Source organism: Psammomys obesus, unplaced genomic scaffold (genome assembly GCF_907164565.1).
Source record: "Psammomys obesus unplaced genomic scaffold, mPsaObe1.curated_primary_1811, whole genome shotgun sequence".
In the NCBI taxonomy this organism is placed as follows: domain Eukaryota; kingdom Metazoa; phylum Chordata; class Mammalia; order Rodentia; family Muridae; genus Psammomys; species Psammomys obesus.
The window spans coordinates 26,089,354-26,105,908 of record NW_026596079.1 but is presented as its reverse complement, the minus strand read 5'-3'; the positions used below and the strand labels follow the sequence as shown (position 1 = coordinate 26,105,908).

Sequence of the window (16,555 nt, the reverse complement as noted above, 5' to 3'; positions counted from 1 at the left end):
GGACCCTAAGTGAAGTCAGATATGAGAATGAACAATGAAGGGCCTCTCAGGAAATACCGAGGGATTTCCAAAGGAAAGAGGAGCACAGGAAAAGAAAGAGAAAAGAAGGAGGAAAACCAGAACAAGAGTGAACTAAACAAAATGAGGGGAGAAAGGGTTGAGGTGAAGAAGGCAAATAACAAGGAAGAGCTGTAAGAAAAGGATAGAAAGAAAACATGAGTAGAAAGAAAGCAACACGGGGCAGGGGAGACATGCACCTAGTAGAAGCCCACACAGCACAAGCCTGATGCAGCAAGTTTCAGCCTATCACAAGTGAGATGTGATGACGTGCACCGGCAATCCCAGCACTCCTACTGTGAGACGGGAGGCTGAGAGAGGAGAATTGCCCAGACACTCTGGTCAGCTAGTCTGTAGTAGATAGTACAGGAGCAGAAACCACAGGCCCTGCCTGAACAAGCTGGACAGTGAAAAGCAACCTCTGTAAGTTGTCCTCTTATCTACATCACCTACATACCACATCTCACACACACAAACACACACACACACACTACACCACACATACACACACACACACATCCACCACATATACATACCACACACAAACACATAACACACACACACAGACACACACCACAAAATACGACAAACACACACCACACCACATATACACATATACACTCACATTTATGACACATACACACCACATACAAACACACACACACATACATACACACCACATATACTACACATCACAAAAACAGAGTAAATTAAAATTTTAAAAAAGAAATTATTCTGAATTTACTAAATGAAAATAATTAATTTTCACAGTACAAGAATAAAGAAGAGTGGAATGAGCCCTCAACTGTTCAGAATAAGAAACAGAAATCCAAAGCAGTGCCAAGATCCCAGCCTTGACTTTCTAAACTGTGCACATAAAATGGTAAAAGAATTTCTGATAACTTTGCTTTCACATATGTTGGCGCAGAGTGGCAATGGGATCTCCAGCTGCCCAATAGCTGGAAAACAGGACTTAGAACAAACTTCTTATAGGTTTCCTATGCTCTTGAAGACATGAAAGAGTCCAGGTGATCTTTACATTTACATCTTCAGGTTATCTCAAAGTGAAAGTGGGGATGTCGGACAGGCAGGATATCTCAGTCCTTAAGTTCCTCATTGCACCCCACACTTTTCTCATTTTCAGAATGAGTGAAACCCAAGGCTCCTAGCATAGCGAGGATGTGCCGCGTACTCAAATTAAACAGTCTAAACATTTTTCCCATTCGTTTTTCTGCATCCCTGCTCTCAGTGTAGGCCAAAGACAGGTGTAATTACACAGCCTTGTAGATCACAAAAGGCTCCGCATGCCTTTAATGTTAGTCTTCATGGACATACCAACTGAAGATGACAATTCTCACGCCACCCATCAGATCATCAATTCTTAAAACAAAGACCTGTGAATGAAGACACTATGAAAGAAATCAAATGCATGCAAGAAACATCCCTTAATTTGAGAAGAACAATGCATTCTTAATTGAATAAGGCAAAATTTGTCCTGTACTCACTCCATCAGAACTAGTTTCTGTAGCAAGAGAAGCTGTGAAAATGAATTACAGTAATTAAAAAGAGACAAATCAACACATTTAATTTTCTTTTCAGTGATTTCAATTATAAGCCTAGTAAATTCCAATAAGGCAGCATCATACTGCCTAGATTAGATAACAGATAGTCTCAAGGAGATCACAAATTTCTGCACATTTAAAATGATTCAGCATGGGGATCGAATGGCTCACGAGCTACTGGGTTTGTCTCCCACTTTCTTCTATTTGCGTTACGTGCAATTTCCATTTGAAAAAGCAGTGTGCTACAGTATTATGAAGCCAGGCTTCTGGAGCCTGTCCATCACTGTTTACATCCTATAGACCCTAGTTATGCAACTCTCTGCTCCTGGGCACAGTGCTTTAATCCCTCCAACCTGTGTCCTCTTTCCGTCTAATGGATATAATGGTAGTGTCTACTTCAAGGGTTTTTATGAAGATGAGTTGATTAATCCACATAAAGAACTCAGGAACACATCAGCACAGAAGTCCTTAAAAAATGCTAGCTATTTTTAAATATAAATCTAAAACTGGGAGGGAAAGCTATGTGCAATATTTGTTATGTAAACTTAAAGATGATGAAAGATCACTAGATCACCTTAAAAATGCTGAAAACATACATGCTGCATTAGCTGTTCAATAAAAACCCAACAAGTTACAGGGCCTGAAAATTCATAAATATTTGTTAAGATGTGAAGTCACGGGATTAATAAGAAGTCAATACATGTTTGGTTGAATGATCCTCGGAACAAAGAAAATCAGAAAATTAAATGATATTGCTCTTTCTCTCGAAACTTTCTTGCAATGGGGCACTCACTGTATATCTGTGCTTTCAACAGCTGCAAGTTTGCTGTAATTACAGTGACCCAAAGAATGAAAAGCACTCAATAATCTGCAGGCTTGATACACTTAGCAGAGCAGGCCATTGGAAAGATAAAACTTTTATTAAGAGTTGAATGAGTCTAAATTTGATTGGATGCACTGATAATTATGGTTTTTATTCTAAACATTCTGCCTTGAGAGAAACACTGATATTTTAGAAAATGACACACATTCTTTAAATGATAACAAACAAACCAAATATCAAAGAGGGATGGACATTTATCATTCCACTCTCAGCCAAATGGAGATTTAACTGCCATGCAGGTAAATGGATTAGTTAGGATGGTCAAACTTCTCCTCCTGGGGTGGGGGGGGCCTTTACATTATCCAGCTTAGCCATCTCCACTGATGAAAATAACCTGGTAAATGCCAGAATTTTGCTTTGCTTTATGGCCTTGGGGTGAGCATATGTTTTATTTTGCACACTTTATTACTTGTTAAAGAGATACAGCCCTGAAAATAATTCTGGATTCATATGCCAAACATTCTGTATTCTATAGACAGTCTGAATTGATTAAAGTCTCATTCACCAGTTTTTCTAAAATGAAATAGTTCTTAACTTGGAAAACAAAGAAACAGAACCTGCTAAGATCTACAACTTCCCTTATACTCCAGATCAAAGGAAACTGCAAGGCAAAAAAATAAATATTTGGAAGTAAAATCCAAGATAAGGCAAAATAAACCACAATGAGATTAATGTTCACAGGTGTTTTGCTTTTGTTTGTCTGGGGTTTTTTTGTTCTAATATTTTAATCAAAACTGCAATTCCCATGTTTAACTGAATACACTATATGTTAAGGACATATAGCATTCCTATAGTTAAATGTGTTCAAAGTCTAAAAAACAATGGATAGTTTCCTATCACTAAAATATGTTCTTCCTGTTTCTAACATTACAAATTGTACAACTGTGATAACTTAACAAAGGGGTCCTTCCCGTAAACTTAAGATTTCACTAAAGGTCAAAATGAAGCTCCCAGATGGAATCCAGTAGCTCCTTTCCTGGAGTCCTGAATAATGTAGAACAACTGAAAAGATCTGCTAATATGGAAAGGTTTGTGTGCATCTTGAGCTTTTATCAGCTCAGGATAGTGTAAACACTTTCCCGTGGGAAGCACAACTTGACAGGACTCCTAATTTTATAACCTGATCTGAAAGCTAAAAGCTCCCCCATAAAGATGATGCAAACGCCCTAATGCACAGCACATTAAGCCCTAATGAAACAGCAGAGTCGGCGTTGTTAATGCAAGCCTCCATTCAGAGAAGGTTTAAATATAAGCATAATAAAGCAGATTAAAAAGAAAAAGGCTGTAATTACTTTTTAAAGAACTCAATCTCTTGTCCTATTATTGGTCTACTTGCGAGCCTCAAAGGCTGAATGCAGATAGTAAAAATGACATGAGGCTTGACAATCATGCCATATCCATTATCTTCAACTATGTAAGAAAAAAAATGATAAAACAGAGAGGGGATGAAACATTGGGAAACCAGCATCCTTAGTCAATCAAGTAGTTCAGAGCTAGTCATTATCTTCTCCTCCTTTTCATGTTGTTTATTATTTTCTTTTGGATGTTTGCATTTCATTGTTTTTAGTGTGTATTTGAGGAGGTCATTTCTTTTCTTAAGAAGATGATCTCTTTTCTGTTCTCAGGTCTGTGCAAACCACTACAAGATTTACACCAGAGGACCTCATGAATTCTTCATACCAAAATATGACAGTTGTGGTTCCAAAGTGGTTGTTGTGGTTAGTCTTCACCTATTCTCAGTTCTATTTCTACAAGGCAAGTAGTTTGGAATATCATTTGCATAGATGTGAATATTGTCATACAATATCTGTGCTATTGAATTTTCAAATGTTCCTCCAAATAGCATATATTTTCAGTTTATAATGTATATTTCAAAATCTAAGAATCTGTTTAAATTATTCCATCTTCAAAATTATCTATCTTATATATGCAGTCAAGTTGGTTCCATTTATATAAACTATTCATGTCAAACCAAACTATAGATCAAAGCCACAAAGTCCTCTCAGTTCTTTCCCCTGTTCCTTTTTTGTTTGTTTTTTTGGTCTAAAGTGTCATAAATCTAGCATTAACTGCCAACTGCTCCAAATGTTCAGAAAAAGATTAATTATAAGATTAATGAATGGTTCTTCCATTTCTGCCATTGACTTAAATTTGTGTAGTTCAGTAAATGATCCCTGAAATTGTTCACAATACTGGTATCTAGAGAAATATTTCATTAGAGTATATACAAGCCATTAACTTATAACCACCATTATACGTATGTATGTATGTATGTATGTATGTATGTATGGATGGATGGATGGATGGATGGATGGATGGACGGATGGACAGATGGATGGATTGATATACATATTTCTTGTAAAACTCTTCATTAAGGAAATTTTGTAGTCAGTATTTTACCTCAGGCAGTTTTTTGTCAAAACAGTTCAAGTGCCCAAAGAAAGAACTAGTCAAACAGAATTTCTGCAGCATAAATATTTGAGGGGAAAAAGAGATTTCAAACATGTCTTTATTGTTGAATATATGTAGAGTTTGTTTGGTTTGTGGTTCAGCATGGAAACTAAAAGGTTACTTATCTTGGGACATGTTTCTGCATCAGTATCAGGGAAGTATGCAGCATATGTTCAAAATCAGCATTGATCCATAGTGTATTGAGTGTTCTCTTCATGAAAATAAAAATTTTCTCTAGATTTGGCACCTATATCCATCCACTTCCTTGAGAGAAACACCTCCTTTCCTCTCGGACTGGTTTTAGTCAGCTAATCGCAGGGTTAGTTCTCTTCAACTAAAGATGAGAATAAACACTAACAAGATCACCCTCCAGGCTGTGGTTTCCTATCACTTTTCTTCTTTAATGTATGTGCTGTAGAGATTTAGTACATAGCAAAATCTATGATCAGCTGCTTTACTTCCAAACTCAGATAGCTCACACATCTGTTTCATTTCTAAAATCACTGCCCAGGAAAAGTGTTCCACCCAAACATAAACTTTACTATAAATAACAAGAACTTAACAAATAACTATTTGGGGGAAATGGAAGTGTGTTTAAAATCTGAATTCTTCCAAACCCTCGGCCTTAGTAATCTTTTTAGAGCCTTCCTGACAGCCGGGATCAGCTTCCCTCAGAAGTCGTCCCCAGAGTGAACAAGCTGAAACTGCCGGAAATCCAGGTATTAACATCATATTACTTGCTAATTATAAAACACCGTTTCACATACTGACATTATGCACTTCCAACCCTTTTATCTAAAGCACGTATTTGCTTTCCAAATCAGAGTTTGACAGCAGAGTGTATCTGACACAAGACAGTGAAATGATCTTTAATAAGACAGGAGTTCAAAGCATGCAGCTTTCATGCATAATAACTATGTTGCCTTAATTCGCTGCTCCATGGAAATCATTCTATTTGTAGAAATTTACTGAGAAGCTGGAAAATTTAAAGATGAAACTGGCTTTTTAAGTTTTCTTCATATCTCCTTTCAAATGGTGATGGTCATTCCATACTGAAAGAACTGAAAATTTTTATCCTGATCGTTCCTACAAATATTGCAAAATAGCTTACACTTGTCCGCTGTAACCATTCTCTATATCTTTCTTAATTGATGCTGGTTAGTAGAAAGGTGTAGAAATGAGGTGCTGTGGCTAGGAAGCTGATGAAAATGACTACCAAGGGGCTTAAGGTAGTCAAGAAGTGCCATGGGAACTCCTCATGAGTTTTATGGTACTTCTAATAATTCATACATAAGGTTAATATTAATCACCACATACTTTGTGATCTCCCTGGTCTGGTAATACAATAACAATTTATATAATGTAACAGATCCTAATGCTCTTTGTTTGACTGGACATCAGCTTGAATTGTACTAAAATCACCAAACTTAAAACTAAATACTGAATTTCTTTATATACACTTCCGTGTTTCTTTCTAATTGAAATTATTATACTTTAGGGTTTTTCATATTATTTATGCTTTCAACTGAGGGCAAAAAAAAAAACAAAAACAGATAAAAACAGTAGTGTGTGGGGCTGGAGAGTGGAATGCTTTATTGGCTTACATCAAAATTATTCTCTGCATCCTATTACTTCAAGTCTCATTGAGGTTTTTAGTCAATGTAAAATGTTGTTTTCAATTTTCATTTGTAATTATCTTGATATTTCAAGTCAATGTCTCTGTCACTGTCAATATGACCCAACTCTACTTAGATTAACTATAAAATCAAATGCTAATTTAAGATATTCAAAAGACTGTCCCAGGAGAAAGATTAGAGGAGAAGCCTCATAGTGTGAAGTAGAACAGGCAATGAGATATCATGATGAGCAATCAGAGATCTCTACCATCATTAGAAGGCTGATATATCTAACTACCATGAAGTAGATCAAGAAATATGATTCTTAGTTAATTCCATGAAAAGACATTTCCAAGTCAAATGAAAATTATATATGTTTTTTCCACAATGAGAAGTTAAAGTCTACTATGAATACACATTTGAATGAAGCAGAAATGCAATATACACATCTTTTCTATAGGATCTAAAAATTATATATCTGTTCTTGGGCTCTCGCTCTGAATATGATACATGAATCACATTTCATCACTAGTTACTTTTTTTCTCCTCCTAGAAATCACAAGAGAAAACACAAACCTGTACGTCATAGGTCCCGTTTAGTAAAGCAGGCCGTGAAGAGCTGATATCCTGCAGCACGCCAGAAAGCACAGAGCGGTTGACCTTCTGGAAGTCTTTGGAATGGCTGAACTGCACCATGTTATGAAGGGCCAGGATTTTGCTGTCCAGCTCAGCATCCTGCCTGGTGCGATTATGCAGTCCTAAGTGATACTTTCTGAAGTGCTTAATCAGATCTGTGGGGTCATTGCCATAGTAACCGTATCCACAGATATTGCATTTAAAATCCTGAAGCTCTGGAGACAGAGGTGCCGGGTCTGGGTTGTCATTCACCAGTAAGTCAGTTTTGGGTTTACTCAGTCTGACACCCCCATCTGAAGGCACTTGTGGGTTTTTTGAGGCCACGGAAACTGGACTCAAACCTTGACAATTGGCTTGACCACTCTGCACTGGCCCTGTTTCCTCAGTAGCCTTTGGTGACATTTTATGTTCTTCCTTTGTCTCTAATGAATCCCCTGATGGGGTGTAGGCCATATCTTGAGGGTCATCTGCCTCTGCTCTTTGAGGAGACTTCAAGGGCTCGCAGACTCCCCCAGCAGCTGGAGATGAGAAAGCCAACATATTTCTGTCTGTTACCTCATCATGTGGGAAGGAGGCAAGGTTTCCTCCCTTACTGGGGCTTTCATAATTGAAGCCAGCCTTCTCACTCAGGCCTGAGATTTGCAAGTCCTTCTTACTGCTGGAAGATGGCTCTTGGCCATGCACGCTGTGTTCCTCTTTCGTGTTCAGTTCTGCAGCATCACTCTGATCTGTATTTTCTGACATCTGATCTGCAGAAAATTCTTTGTTCTTTCCAGATACCTTGCTTTCTGTAGCTATTGGCTCCAGGGTTTGACCCTCGCCTTCACTAGCAACGTTTCTCAGAGGGGGGTTCTTTTTCCGGACCATATCTGTGAACACACAGGCAAAAGTAGGTACATGGTTATTTGAAGATTATGCACAGGTAATCTAATCTGGAATATTTTATTTAGTCAAGTCAAGGTTTTTTAAGGTGCACAATAAAATAGTTCCTCTAAAAGGAGTAAAAATAGCTTCAAACGGGAAAAGACAAATAAAAAAGAGGCAAACAGACAAAAGCAAATCATTGATATTTGGAACTGTTGAACACAGAGCCTGGCTGACCTAATCTTTTAAAGTGTGCTCTGAATATTAAAAGACTCATATCCCTAACATTAATCATTCTTACCCTTCCTATTTTTGCTTTATTTTATTTATTTTCAATATGGGCAAAGAGAATAACACATATTTAAACAGGTTATAGATTAGATAGATAGATACATAGATACACAGATAGGTGAATTTACTATGCTTATAGAACATACATGTACATGTTTAACTTTACAAAACACATACTGAATACTTACTTCCATGAAAATCATACTTTCATGATATTTTAATATTGTTACACTGATATGGTAATAATTTCAAAAAAAGATTCATGTCAAAAATACAGACAGCCGTGTTATGAACTGAGAGAAAACTGTCCACTTACTACCAAAAAAAGAGGAAAATGAACATTTCTGCTCTGCACCACCAAAAATTTATTTAAAACATATAGGTACCATACTGGAGGTGGGAAGTATGGCTCAGCATTCACCACAGTGACAAGTCGGACTTCACTGGGATTCCGCAGCAGGATGTGGAAATAAGTTAAGCCTGTGGTTTCTCACCTAGAGAACAGTGTGGAAGTTGATGCAGGTCACTGTCATCCTAAGGCTGGAATGATAAGATCTTAGCAATTTTTGGTGGGTTTCTTTTCATGCCAGCTCTACTAACTGTGCCGTAGGCCTTAATAACACAGTGACTAAAGTGAAATTTAGACCCAAATGATAAATCCCTATACAGGGATGTATAGACCAGAACTATAATAATACTGAAAAATAAATAGTCTACAAACTAAAGATCATATTAAGTTGACAATGGGGCTCTATGGCCTTTGTTCTCTAAGCTCTAGATAAAATAAATAAATAGATAAATAAATAAATAAATAAATAAATAAATAAATAAATAAATAAATAAATAAATTTTAAAAAAAACTTCAAATGTTGCCTAAGCCACTACTCAAAAAATGTCTCTATGTAAATTCTACCTACTTCTTAAAGAAGTTTTCTTTACTTTCAGCAGGTTCTGCTGTGAGGTCCAGTTTAGTAGAGGAAGTTACACCACAACTATTCAAAAATCTAAATTAATAGCATAACATAGCTGGTGTCCTCTGCAACTCTTCAGTGAGCTGCAGGACCGCACTAGCCAGAAAGGCATAGGTGGATCTTTGTTTCTGAATACCCCTAGTCAAACAAACTGTCGTGATATGAATCACTGAACAAGATAATGTGTTAGAGGTGTAAGCGATTCTTGATATGGTGATATTTCACTTAAGCACTACAGTGTTCTCCTTATTTAAAAATAATATCATTTTATCATAGTTCCATATAATCTCCCTCATGGAGCAACTAAAATTGGATAAAAGAGTGAAGGTTCAAGACAAAATGTTAGTCAGGCGGCAACATTGGCCTGTGGGAACGAGGAGGAATGTGTACCTTTCCTTGTGGGTCCAGGAAAGCCTCAAGACACAGGCTAACTATGTTTTTATTCAATGTTTGAACGTCAATGTTCCTTTTATTGACAACTTTTTAAGATACCTACATTTGTCTGCCAGATGAGACTCTAGTAACCTTGGGAGGACATGTGAAAGAATACAAGGAAATTGTAGTGGTAACTATCCAAGAGAAAAACTTGAAGGAAAAAAAAAAAAAAGAAGAACCTAAGAAATCAATCATTGTTTAAACTATAAATGAAAAACAAAAAAAAAAAAAAAAACCAAAAAACAAAACTGTTCCAAGTCAGACATGATGGCATGCACTTGCAGTCGCAACAATTCAGGGTAGTGAAAGAGGATCAGCTGAGCCCAGGAGTTCTGGGCCAGACTATAAAGAGAAGGGGGGGTTAGGGGAAAGGGGAGCTTTTACGTATATTTATAAATTCACAAGCATATCATAAGTATGTATACTTTTATATGTGTGCTCATATTCATGCACTTATATTGAAACTTGACCTAGAAGACAGGGTGCTCGAGTTCATAACATCAGGTGTTCCTGCATGTAAAACAGATATTAGTTTGGAGACACCTCTTGGCTCTCCTTCTGGAATTCTGAAGTTTCTTCTACATTATACATCATCTCATCGATATCTTTTACAATTTAGTCCTTCTTTGGTCAAGTTCTTAAAACCCTAAAATTTCCTGTCACCTTTTCTACTCAACTAACCTACATTTTAATAATGACTAACTGAAATTACATGAATGAGGTTGCCCAAATCTGCAGAAAAAATTCTGTATGAAAAGCAGAATGTCTGTAGAAATCACAATCTGATTCATTAAGCTTACCCATCTATCAAAACGAAAAGTGAATGGTTTATGCCCATATATTAATGTCAAAGTGATTGGAAAAATGACAAGGGAACTAAGCTAAAATACTTAAAAGTGAATTGATCTAAATATATTCATATTAAAAAATAGTCATTCTTCAGAAGAAACATTTTAGATCTCTGCTGATTTATCATTATCATGAAAAATGTAGTGGGTCAAAGGTTAAAAATGACTCCACCAGCATCATTGTCAGTTTCTAAGGAAAAAAAAGTAGAATTTAATTAAATTATTATCTTCCCAAATTTTACTTCCTTTTTCCACCCAGGAGCAGACCATCAGAAAGCATATGACTCACGGATGCCTTTTCCTCAACAGAGTCCTTAATAATATACATCGCAAAGAAAGTTGAACTGCTAAAACTTCAAAGAAGAATCAGAGAGGTCATTTGGGTTTTATATTGTGCTGTGGGGGGTAGGGGCATGTTCTTTTTGGTCGCTGCTTTAAAAAAAATCTGGTTAATTTATTTAAGTACACTTTGAAGTAGCTATAGAAAAAATATTTTTGCTGGAATTATATCATCGTAATTTTTCAGAGTGACATATTATGTAAATATAAGCACATTTGCAATACTTCTGAGTGGAAGAAACTCCCCCCTCAAGTCATAAGTTAGAGAGCACAAGACCATAGCCACCAGCTATCATCTCTAAGACAAATAACAGATTGCACGGTGTTTCACTGTGTGCCAAGAACTTTTCTAGGAAACATTTTCCCTTGAAAAAATACATCACATACTTGTTAAATCATACCCAGCATTGACTTCATAGGGCATGTGGGTGGCTTTAGAGTGCTTTTTACAGGTATTGATTCTATTTGTCAACTATCAGGAAGCTAATTGTCTTAGAAGATGCTTGGAGAACATGGAAGACATTTTGAGAGCTGATCTGTATATTTGTAAAGCAAACGACACAGGAAAAAAAATAGATTCCCTTCCTAAATAATGTACACATGATTGTGCGTGTCACACCTAAAATACATCTACATTATAGCACCTTGGACTGGTAAAAATATCTGATAAAATCCCAGGCAGATGTGAGACAGAATCTTTCCTTTCTGGGCTTTAAAAATACAGCAAGACTGAATCTTTTTCTCAAGGTGGCTCTTTCTCAGAAACAGGAAACTTAAGTCTTTCGTTTATCTGGGCAATGTGAATGCACAAGTCATGATGTAGTTCTATTTCATATATCTGCATACACATTTAAATACATACATGCAAACATATCTACATGCCCACACATATGTACACAAATATATGCACTTCTGCGCTTATGGTTCGTAGTCCAACTATCCCTGCCTGCAATCAATAATCAAATTGCCTGACCAGACAAATCAATTTTTAGAGAAATGTGAAAGAAACTAAATTCACATTCAGTGCAATAAAAATTCAGATTGGTTTCCATTGAATGTTTAAAGTAAGTAATGTAAAGTATATGTTCTTTGTACTAGCTTGGCCTCAAACAAACCAAAGAATGAAAACAAGAGAAGGGAGGATAGGAAGTCACATATCCAGTTTTCAATGTGATTGACAGCACTGATAGGTTTAAGATAAACCCCTCCTCTTTTCTGAACCTTTTATCTGTACAATGAAAGAATTTAATTAATTTTTTCTGTTTTCTCTGGCTGTGACTATAATGACCATGGTAACCATGTTTTAATTTCATCATTGTCCAATTTCTTTTAAACATGATGAAATATAAAACCACTAACAACTATTGATGTCCTAAACCACCACACACCGCACACACACACACACACATGCGCACACACACACGCACACACATGAATGTTCTTCACTCAGTGATTGACTTCCTTCACCATTCAGCATCAGCGTGAGAGAAACACAAGTATGGTTTAATTATATTCTTTCTCCTTAACTTCAAAGAGAAAAACATGTTTAAAAAATCAAGTGAAATGATTATAAAGGATCCTCACTTTGAATAGCTTTCTAAACGTCTTCTCATGCATGAACCTGCATACATATAAATATATATAAATACATATATATGCACATATTCATCCTCAACAACACTGCAAAAATTAGGAAGGTTACATTGTGTAATCTGACCCCACCCTGGAATCTTGTTGAGTATGAGTAGTAAGGAGCAGTACTGATTTTCATAATATATAATACCAGATGACTTGTTCCTTTTTTTTCAGATAATAAAACTTTCAAGTACTTGAAATCAAAGTTAAACATAAAAAAAGAAGTCATCATGGTCTAATCATTAATAAGAAGATGTTTTATACTATGCTTGCTTATATCACTAGCATAAAGTACAAAGTTATTAATTACACATTTCTTGTAGCTTTTATGAAAAAATGAAAGGATAAAAAGAATAAAATGTTCCTTTTGATCAAAAGTCTCCCACAAAGAATCTAAAGAATTAAGCAACTGATAGCAAAATAAAAGGGAGGTCAAGTCTTAGACCTATAGCAAACTAGATAGCTTCCATATGAACACAGGAAGTTTCTTCTTCAAGGAACATATGTGTCTGCTCATTGGATTGGGGGGGGTGGAAACCACTTGAATCCTGTCTACTCCATATATACAGATCAAAATCAGACTGCTTAAGTGAACTATAAAATGCAAGAGACACTGTTTATCCAATTCACAAACCCAAGCATTACTGAAGAAGTTTAAATGTTTTCTATTCCTTCAGATTCTAGGGCAAGACTTCAAGGGTAGATCACGCTTTTTTGTTGTTAAAAAAAAAAAAAAAAACACTCTTCCAACTCCATAAGCTCTATGTCAAACCTTTTCCTTTGTTAGCCATTTCTATTAAATTTTAATTTTGAAACTTTAACATCCTAAATCTTTAAAGGTATTTTTGGACAATTTAAATGTTTTCCATATTTAAATGTCATCATTTTTGAACATCTCCATTAAATAAATCTCTTATTAATTCAGACCAAAATCATCTAAAATGATTACTTCTAATAACATATTTCCAAACACAAAGTCTGTTAATAATCATCTGGGCACTAGAACTCAGGTAAACTCCTCTGAGAGAGAAAATGCACACCCTTTCAATAAGTGTTAAGGTTAGATCAAATAAATATATTAGGCTATTATGTAATCATACTTTCTTCTCTATATTTTAAATATATATTTCCAAATAGAGTAGTCTATATTAAAAAAGATCATGTATACATATTAAAAATGTTCACTGATTATTTTATTTTAAAAAAAATTATGAAAAAATATTTTGTCTTCAAAGGCTTTACGCTCTGTCTGACTATATATCTGAGAACACTAAGACATGCATTGTTTTCTCTAAGTGGAATAACTAAAGAACAAATACATACATTGTAGTGTCAAAATCAGAGAGGAATGATTCTCATTTCAAAAACAAATGAGAGTGAAATTCATTAGCACACACACATACACAGTTTTCCTTATTTTTCTCAAAGAAAACAACAGTTTCTACAATAAAAACTGCTGATTTAATCCAACTAATGTGAATGACCCACAAACTATGCTGGTTCACTAATTTGCATCCGAGCAGCCTTCACTTTATCCTTTACTTCTTGCTTAACTTAACATAACACTAGTTCTTGGGCAAATGACCAATCACAGTGTCAAGTTAAAAAAGAACAGCTTATAGCAACATATGAGTGAATCTATTTAACAAGATGGCTATAGAGTGAATCAGCATACAATGCAGGAAAGCTAGATATCCACTGATAACAAAAATAGCAGTCTGGCTTTGTGGGTTTGACTTTTGTTCTACAATTTACCCCCAAAATATCTTTGTTTATTAAAGGCAGTTTAATTGTGATATATTTCAGTTACTATATTTCCAATCTGGCATTGAAAAAATAAGGGACATTTCAATTATTATTGCAATTCACCAATGTAATTGGTTATTGACAGTTGTTTCCTATAAGAAATCAATGCCATGGAGTTCTAAACCACTTGATAAACTGATGCACAAGCACAGAATACAGTGTGCAGCCTGGTGACGCTAATGGATGCATAACATGAGCACAGCATGTTCAGTGAGAATGCTAACTTTTCAATGCACCATGAAGCCAAGGCAAGCACTTTGTTATTGTGGCTAATTACTTGTTTTGTTTTCAAAGAGTACCAAGCTGAACATAACATTTAAAGACACACTGACAATTTATATTACAATATACTGTGTGTCTGGTGTTACATGTAAAAGAGAGGTGGAAAACACCACTCTCTCCTCGATGAAGGGAAGTAATCTTGTGCCTACATGTGCAATGGTTCTTCCTCATGAAACTAAGAAGTAACTTAGAAACCACTGACCTCATCCTTACCATATAATGGGAAGTAGTTTAAAAGGCCTGCACCCTTCTAAGGACAGATGGTCTAAGGATAGAGCCACAGAAGTGTTCAACAGTTAAAGGCACAGCATCATAAAGATTTGATGATACATCCACACAACAGAATGGAAATATTTTTTTTTCATTCAATGTTTTCTAAAGCCTAAGTGTGTACTTTGCCCAATTTATTTCCTCTAATTTACAGTATTTACAGTAGACTTTCATGAAGTTAATAAACACACGTAAATAACACAAAATTTGTTTTGTTTTACATACAGTGGCCCTGTTTAGTGTCACCGTAATCATTCACAAGAATTTATAACCGAACTATATAGATAGCTGGTAGAAATTACAGGACTTGGAGCTTCATGATAAGAATTAAGTCAATGAGGGCTTGCCTGTGAAGGAATGTCTTTTCAAGTTGCATTCCCTCTTTGTTTCTGCTTTTTGTCTGGCACAAAGAAGATAGCTTAGCCTCACGATGCCTATGAGGCCAAGGAATTATAGACTAAAACCTCTGACATTAATAGCAAAGATAAAGCTTCCCTCCTTTTAGTTTTCTCTAGGTATTTTGTTACAGCAATAGAAAGTTCAAAAACTTAGCTAGCATCACTTTACTTTTAATAAAACAATAGGAGGGACAGGACAGGAGGATGTCTTTTCTCTTTTTAAGTACATTTATATTTTGAATGACAATTACCATTTTAAATATTCCTATGTGGATCAGGAGACATGGTTCAGAAGGTTAAGGTTACATGCTACTCTTGCAGAGGACCTGTGTTTGGTTCCCAGCACCCACATGGCAGCACACAACTATCAGTAACTTCAGTTTCTAAATATTTAGTGTCCTCTTGTGGCCTCTGGTCCACAAACATGCAAACTAAGCATGCATACATACAAAATAAATAAATAAATCTTTCAAAAGCAGGTCTATTTATGAAAGCAATGTAGGAGAGTGAAGTATAACAAAACACAGCTGTCTGTCTTCTAGGATGATAAATTTCTCTGCATAAATTATAAAATTACACATGAAATCTAGACATAAATTGTGTACTAGGCTTAGAAAGGGTCCACTATGTCAATCACTTTTGAAAAGTCATTATTTGAGATTATTCTGCCTGTGTTCAGCCAGGTTCAACTAAGCTCTCTCCGGGATTTTGAGATGGTGACTGTTTAAACAGAGATGACACGAAACGCAATAACTTCTCTTATGTTCTTCTCATGATACTAATTTCTTGAAGAGAAATGAAACACAAGTCCCTGATTGAATTAAGCTGGGTAGGAACTGTATACTCTCTTGCCCCTCCCAGACATCCACAATGTATATTAGCAATTATAGTATAAGAAGTTTTATGCATTAAAGAAGAGGGAATATATTCCATTTAGACTAAATTTCCAAATTTCATTTGGCTTCACATCACAGAATTCCACTACCCCACTAAAGTTTCAGTGAACACAAAGGAGGCACTGCTTCAAGACAGCATGGCTCAAGGAAATTCATAAGCAAGATATCAAAGAATGCATAAAGCAATGTCTTTAATTTGGCAGGGAACCTATGATGTTTTGAATTTGTTTACTGTTTTAAAGAGGTGTTTTTTTTTTTTTTTCAGTACAGGTATCAGTATTAAAGGAAGTCCAAAACACAATATAATATACATAA

The 16,555-nt window shown here is 35.7% G+C and overlaps 1 protein-coding gene across 1 annotated transcript in view; it reads right to left on the bottom strand.

The window, feature by feature from the left end:
• Trps1 (transcriptional repressor GATA binding 1) overlaps positions 1-16,555 on the bottom strand; it is a 70,476-nt gene that overhangs the window by 19,002 nt on the left and 34,919 nt on the right. Inside the window, exon 2 of the mRNA XM_055626682.1 lies at positions 7,146-8,074. Within this exon, the coding sequence (XP_055482657.1) occupies positions 7,146-8,074 (929 nt within the window). The remainder of the gene's footprint in view (positions 1-7,145; positions 8,075-16,555) is intronic.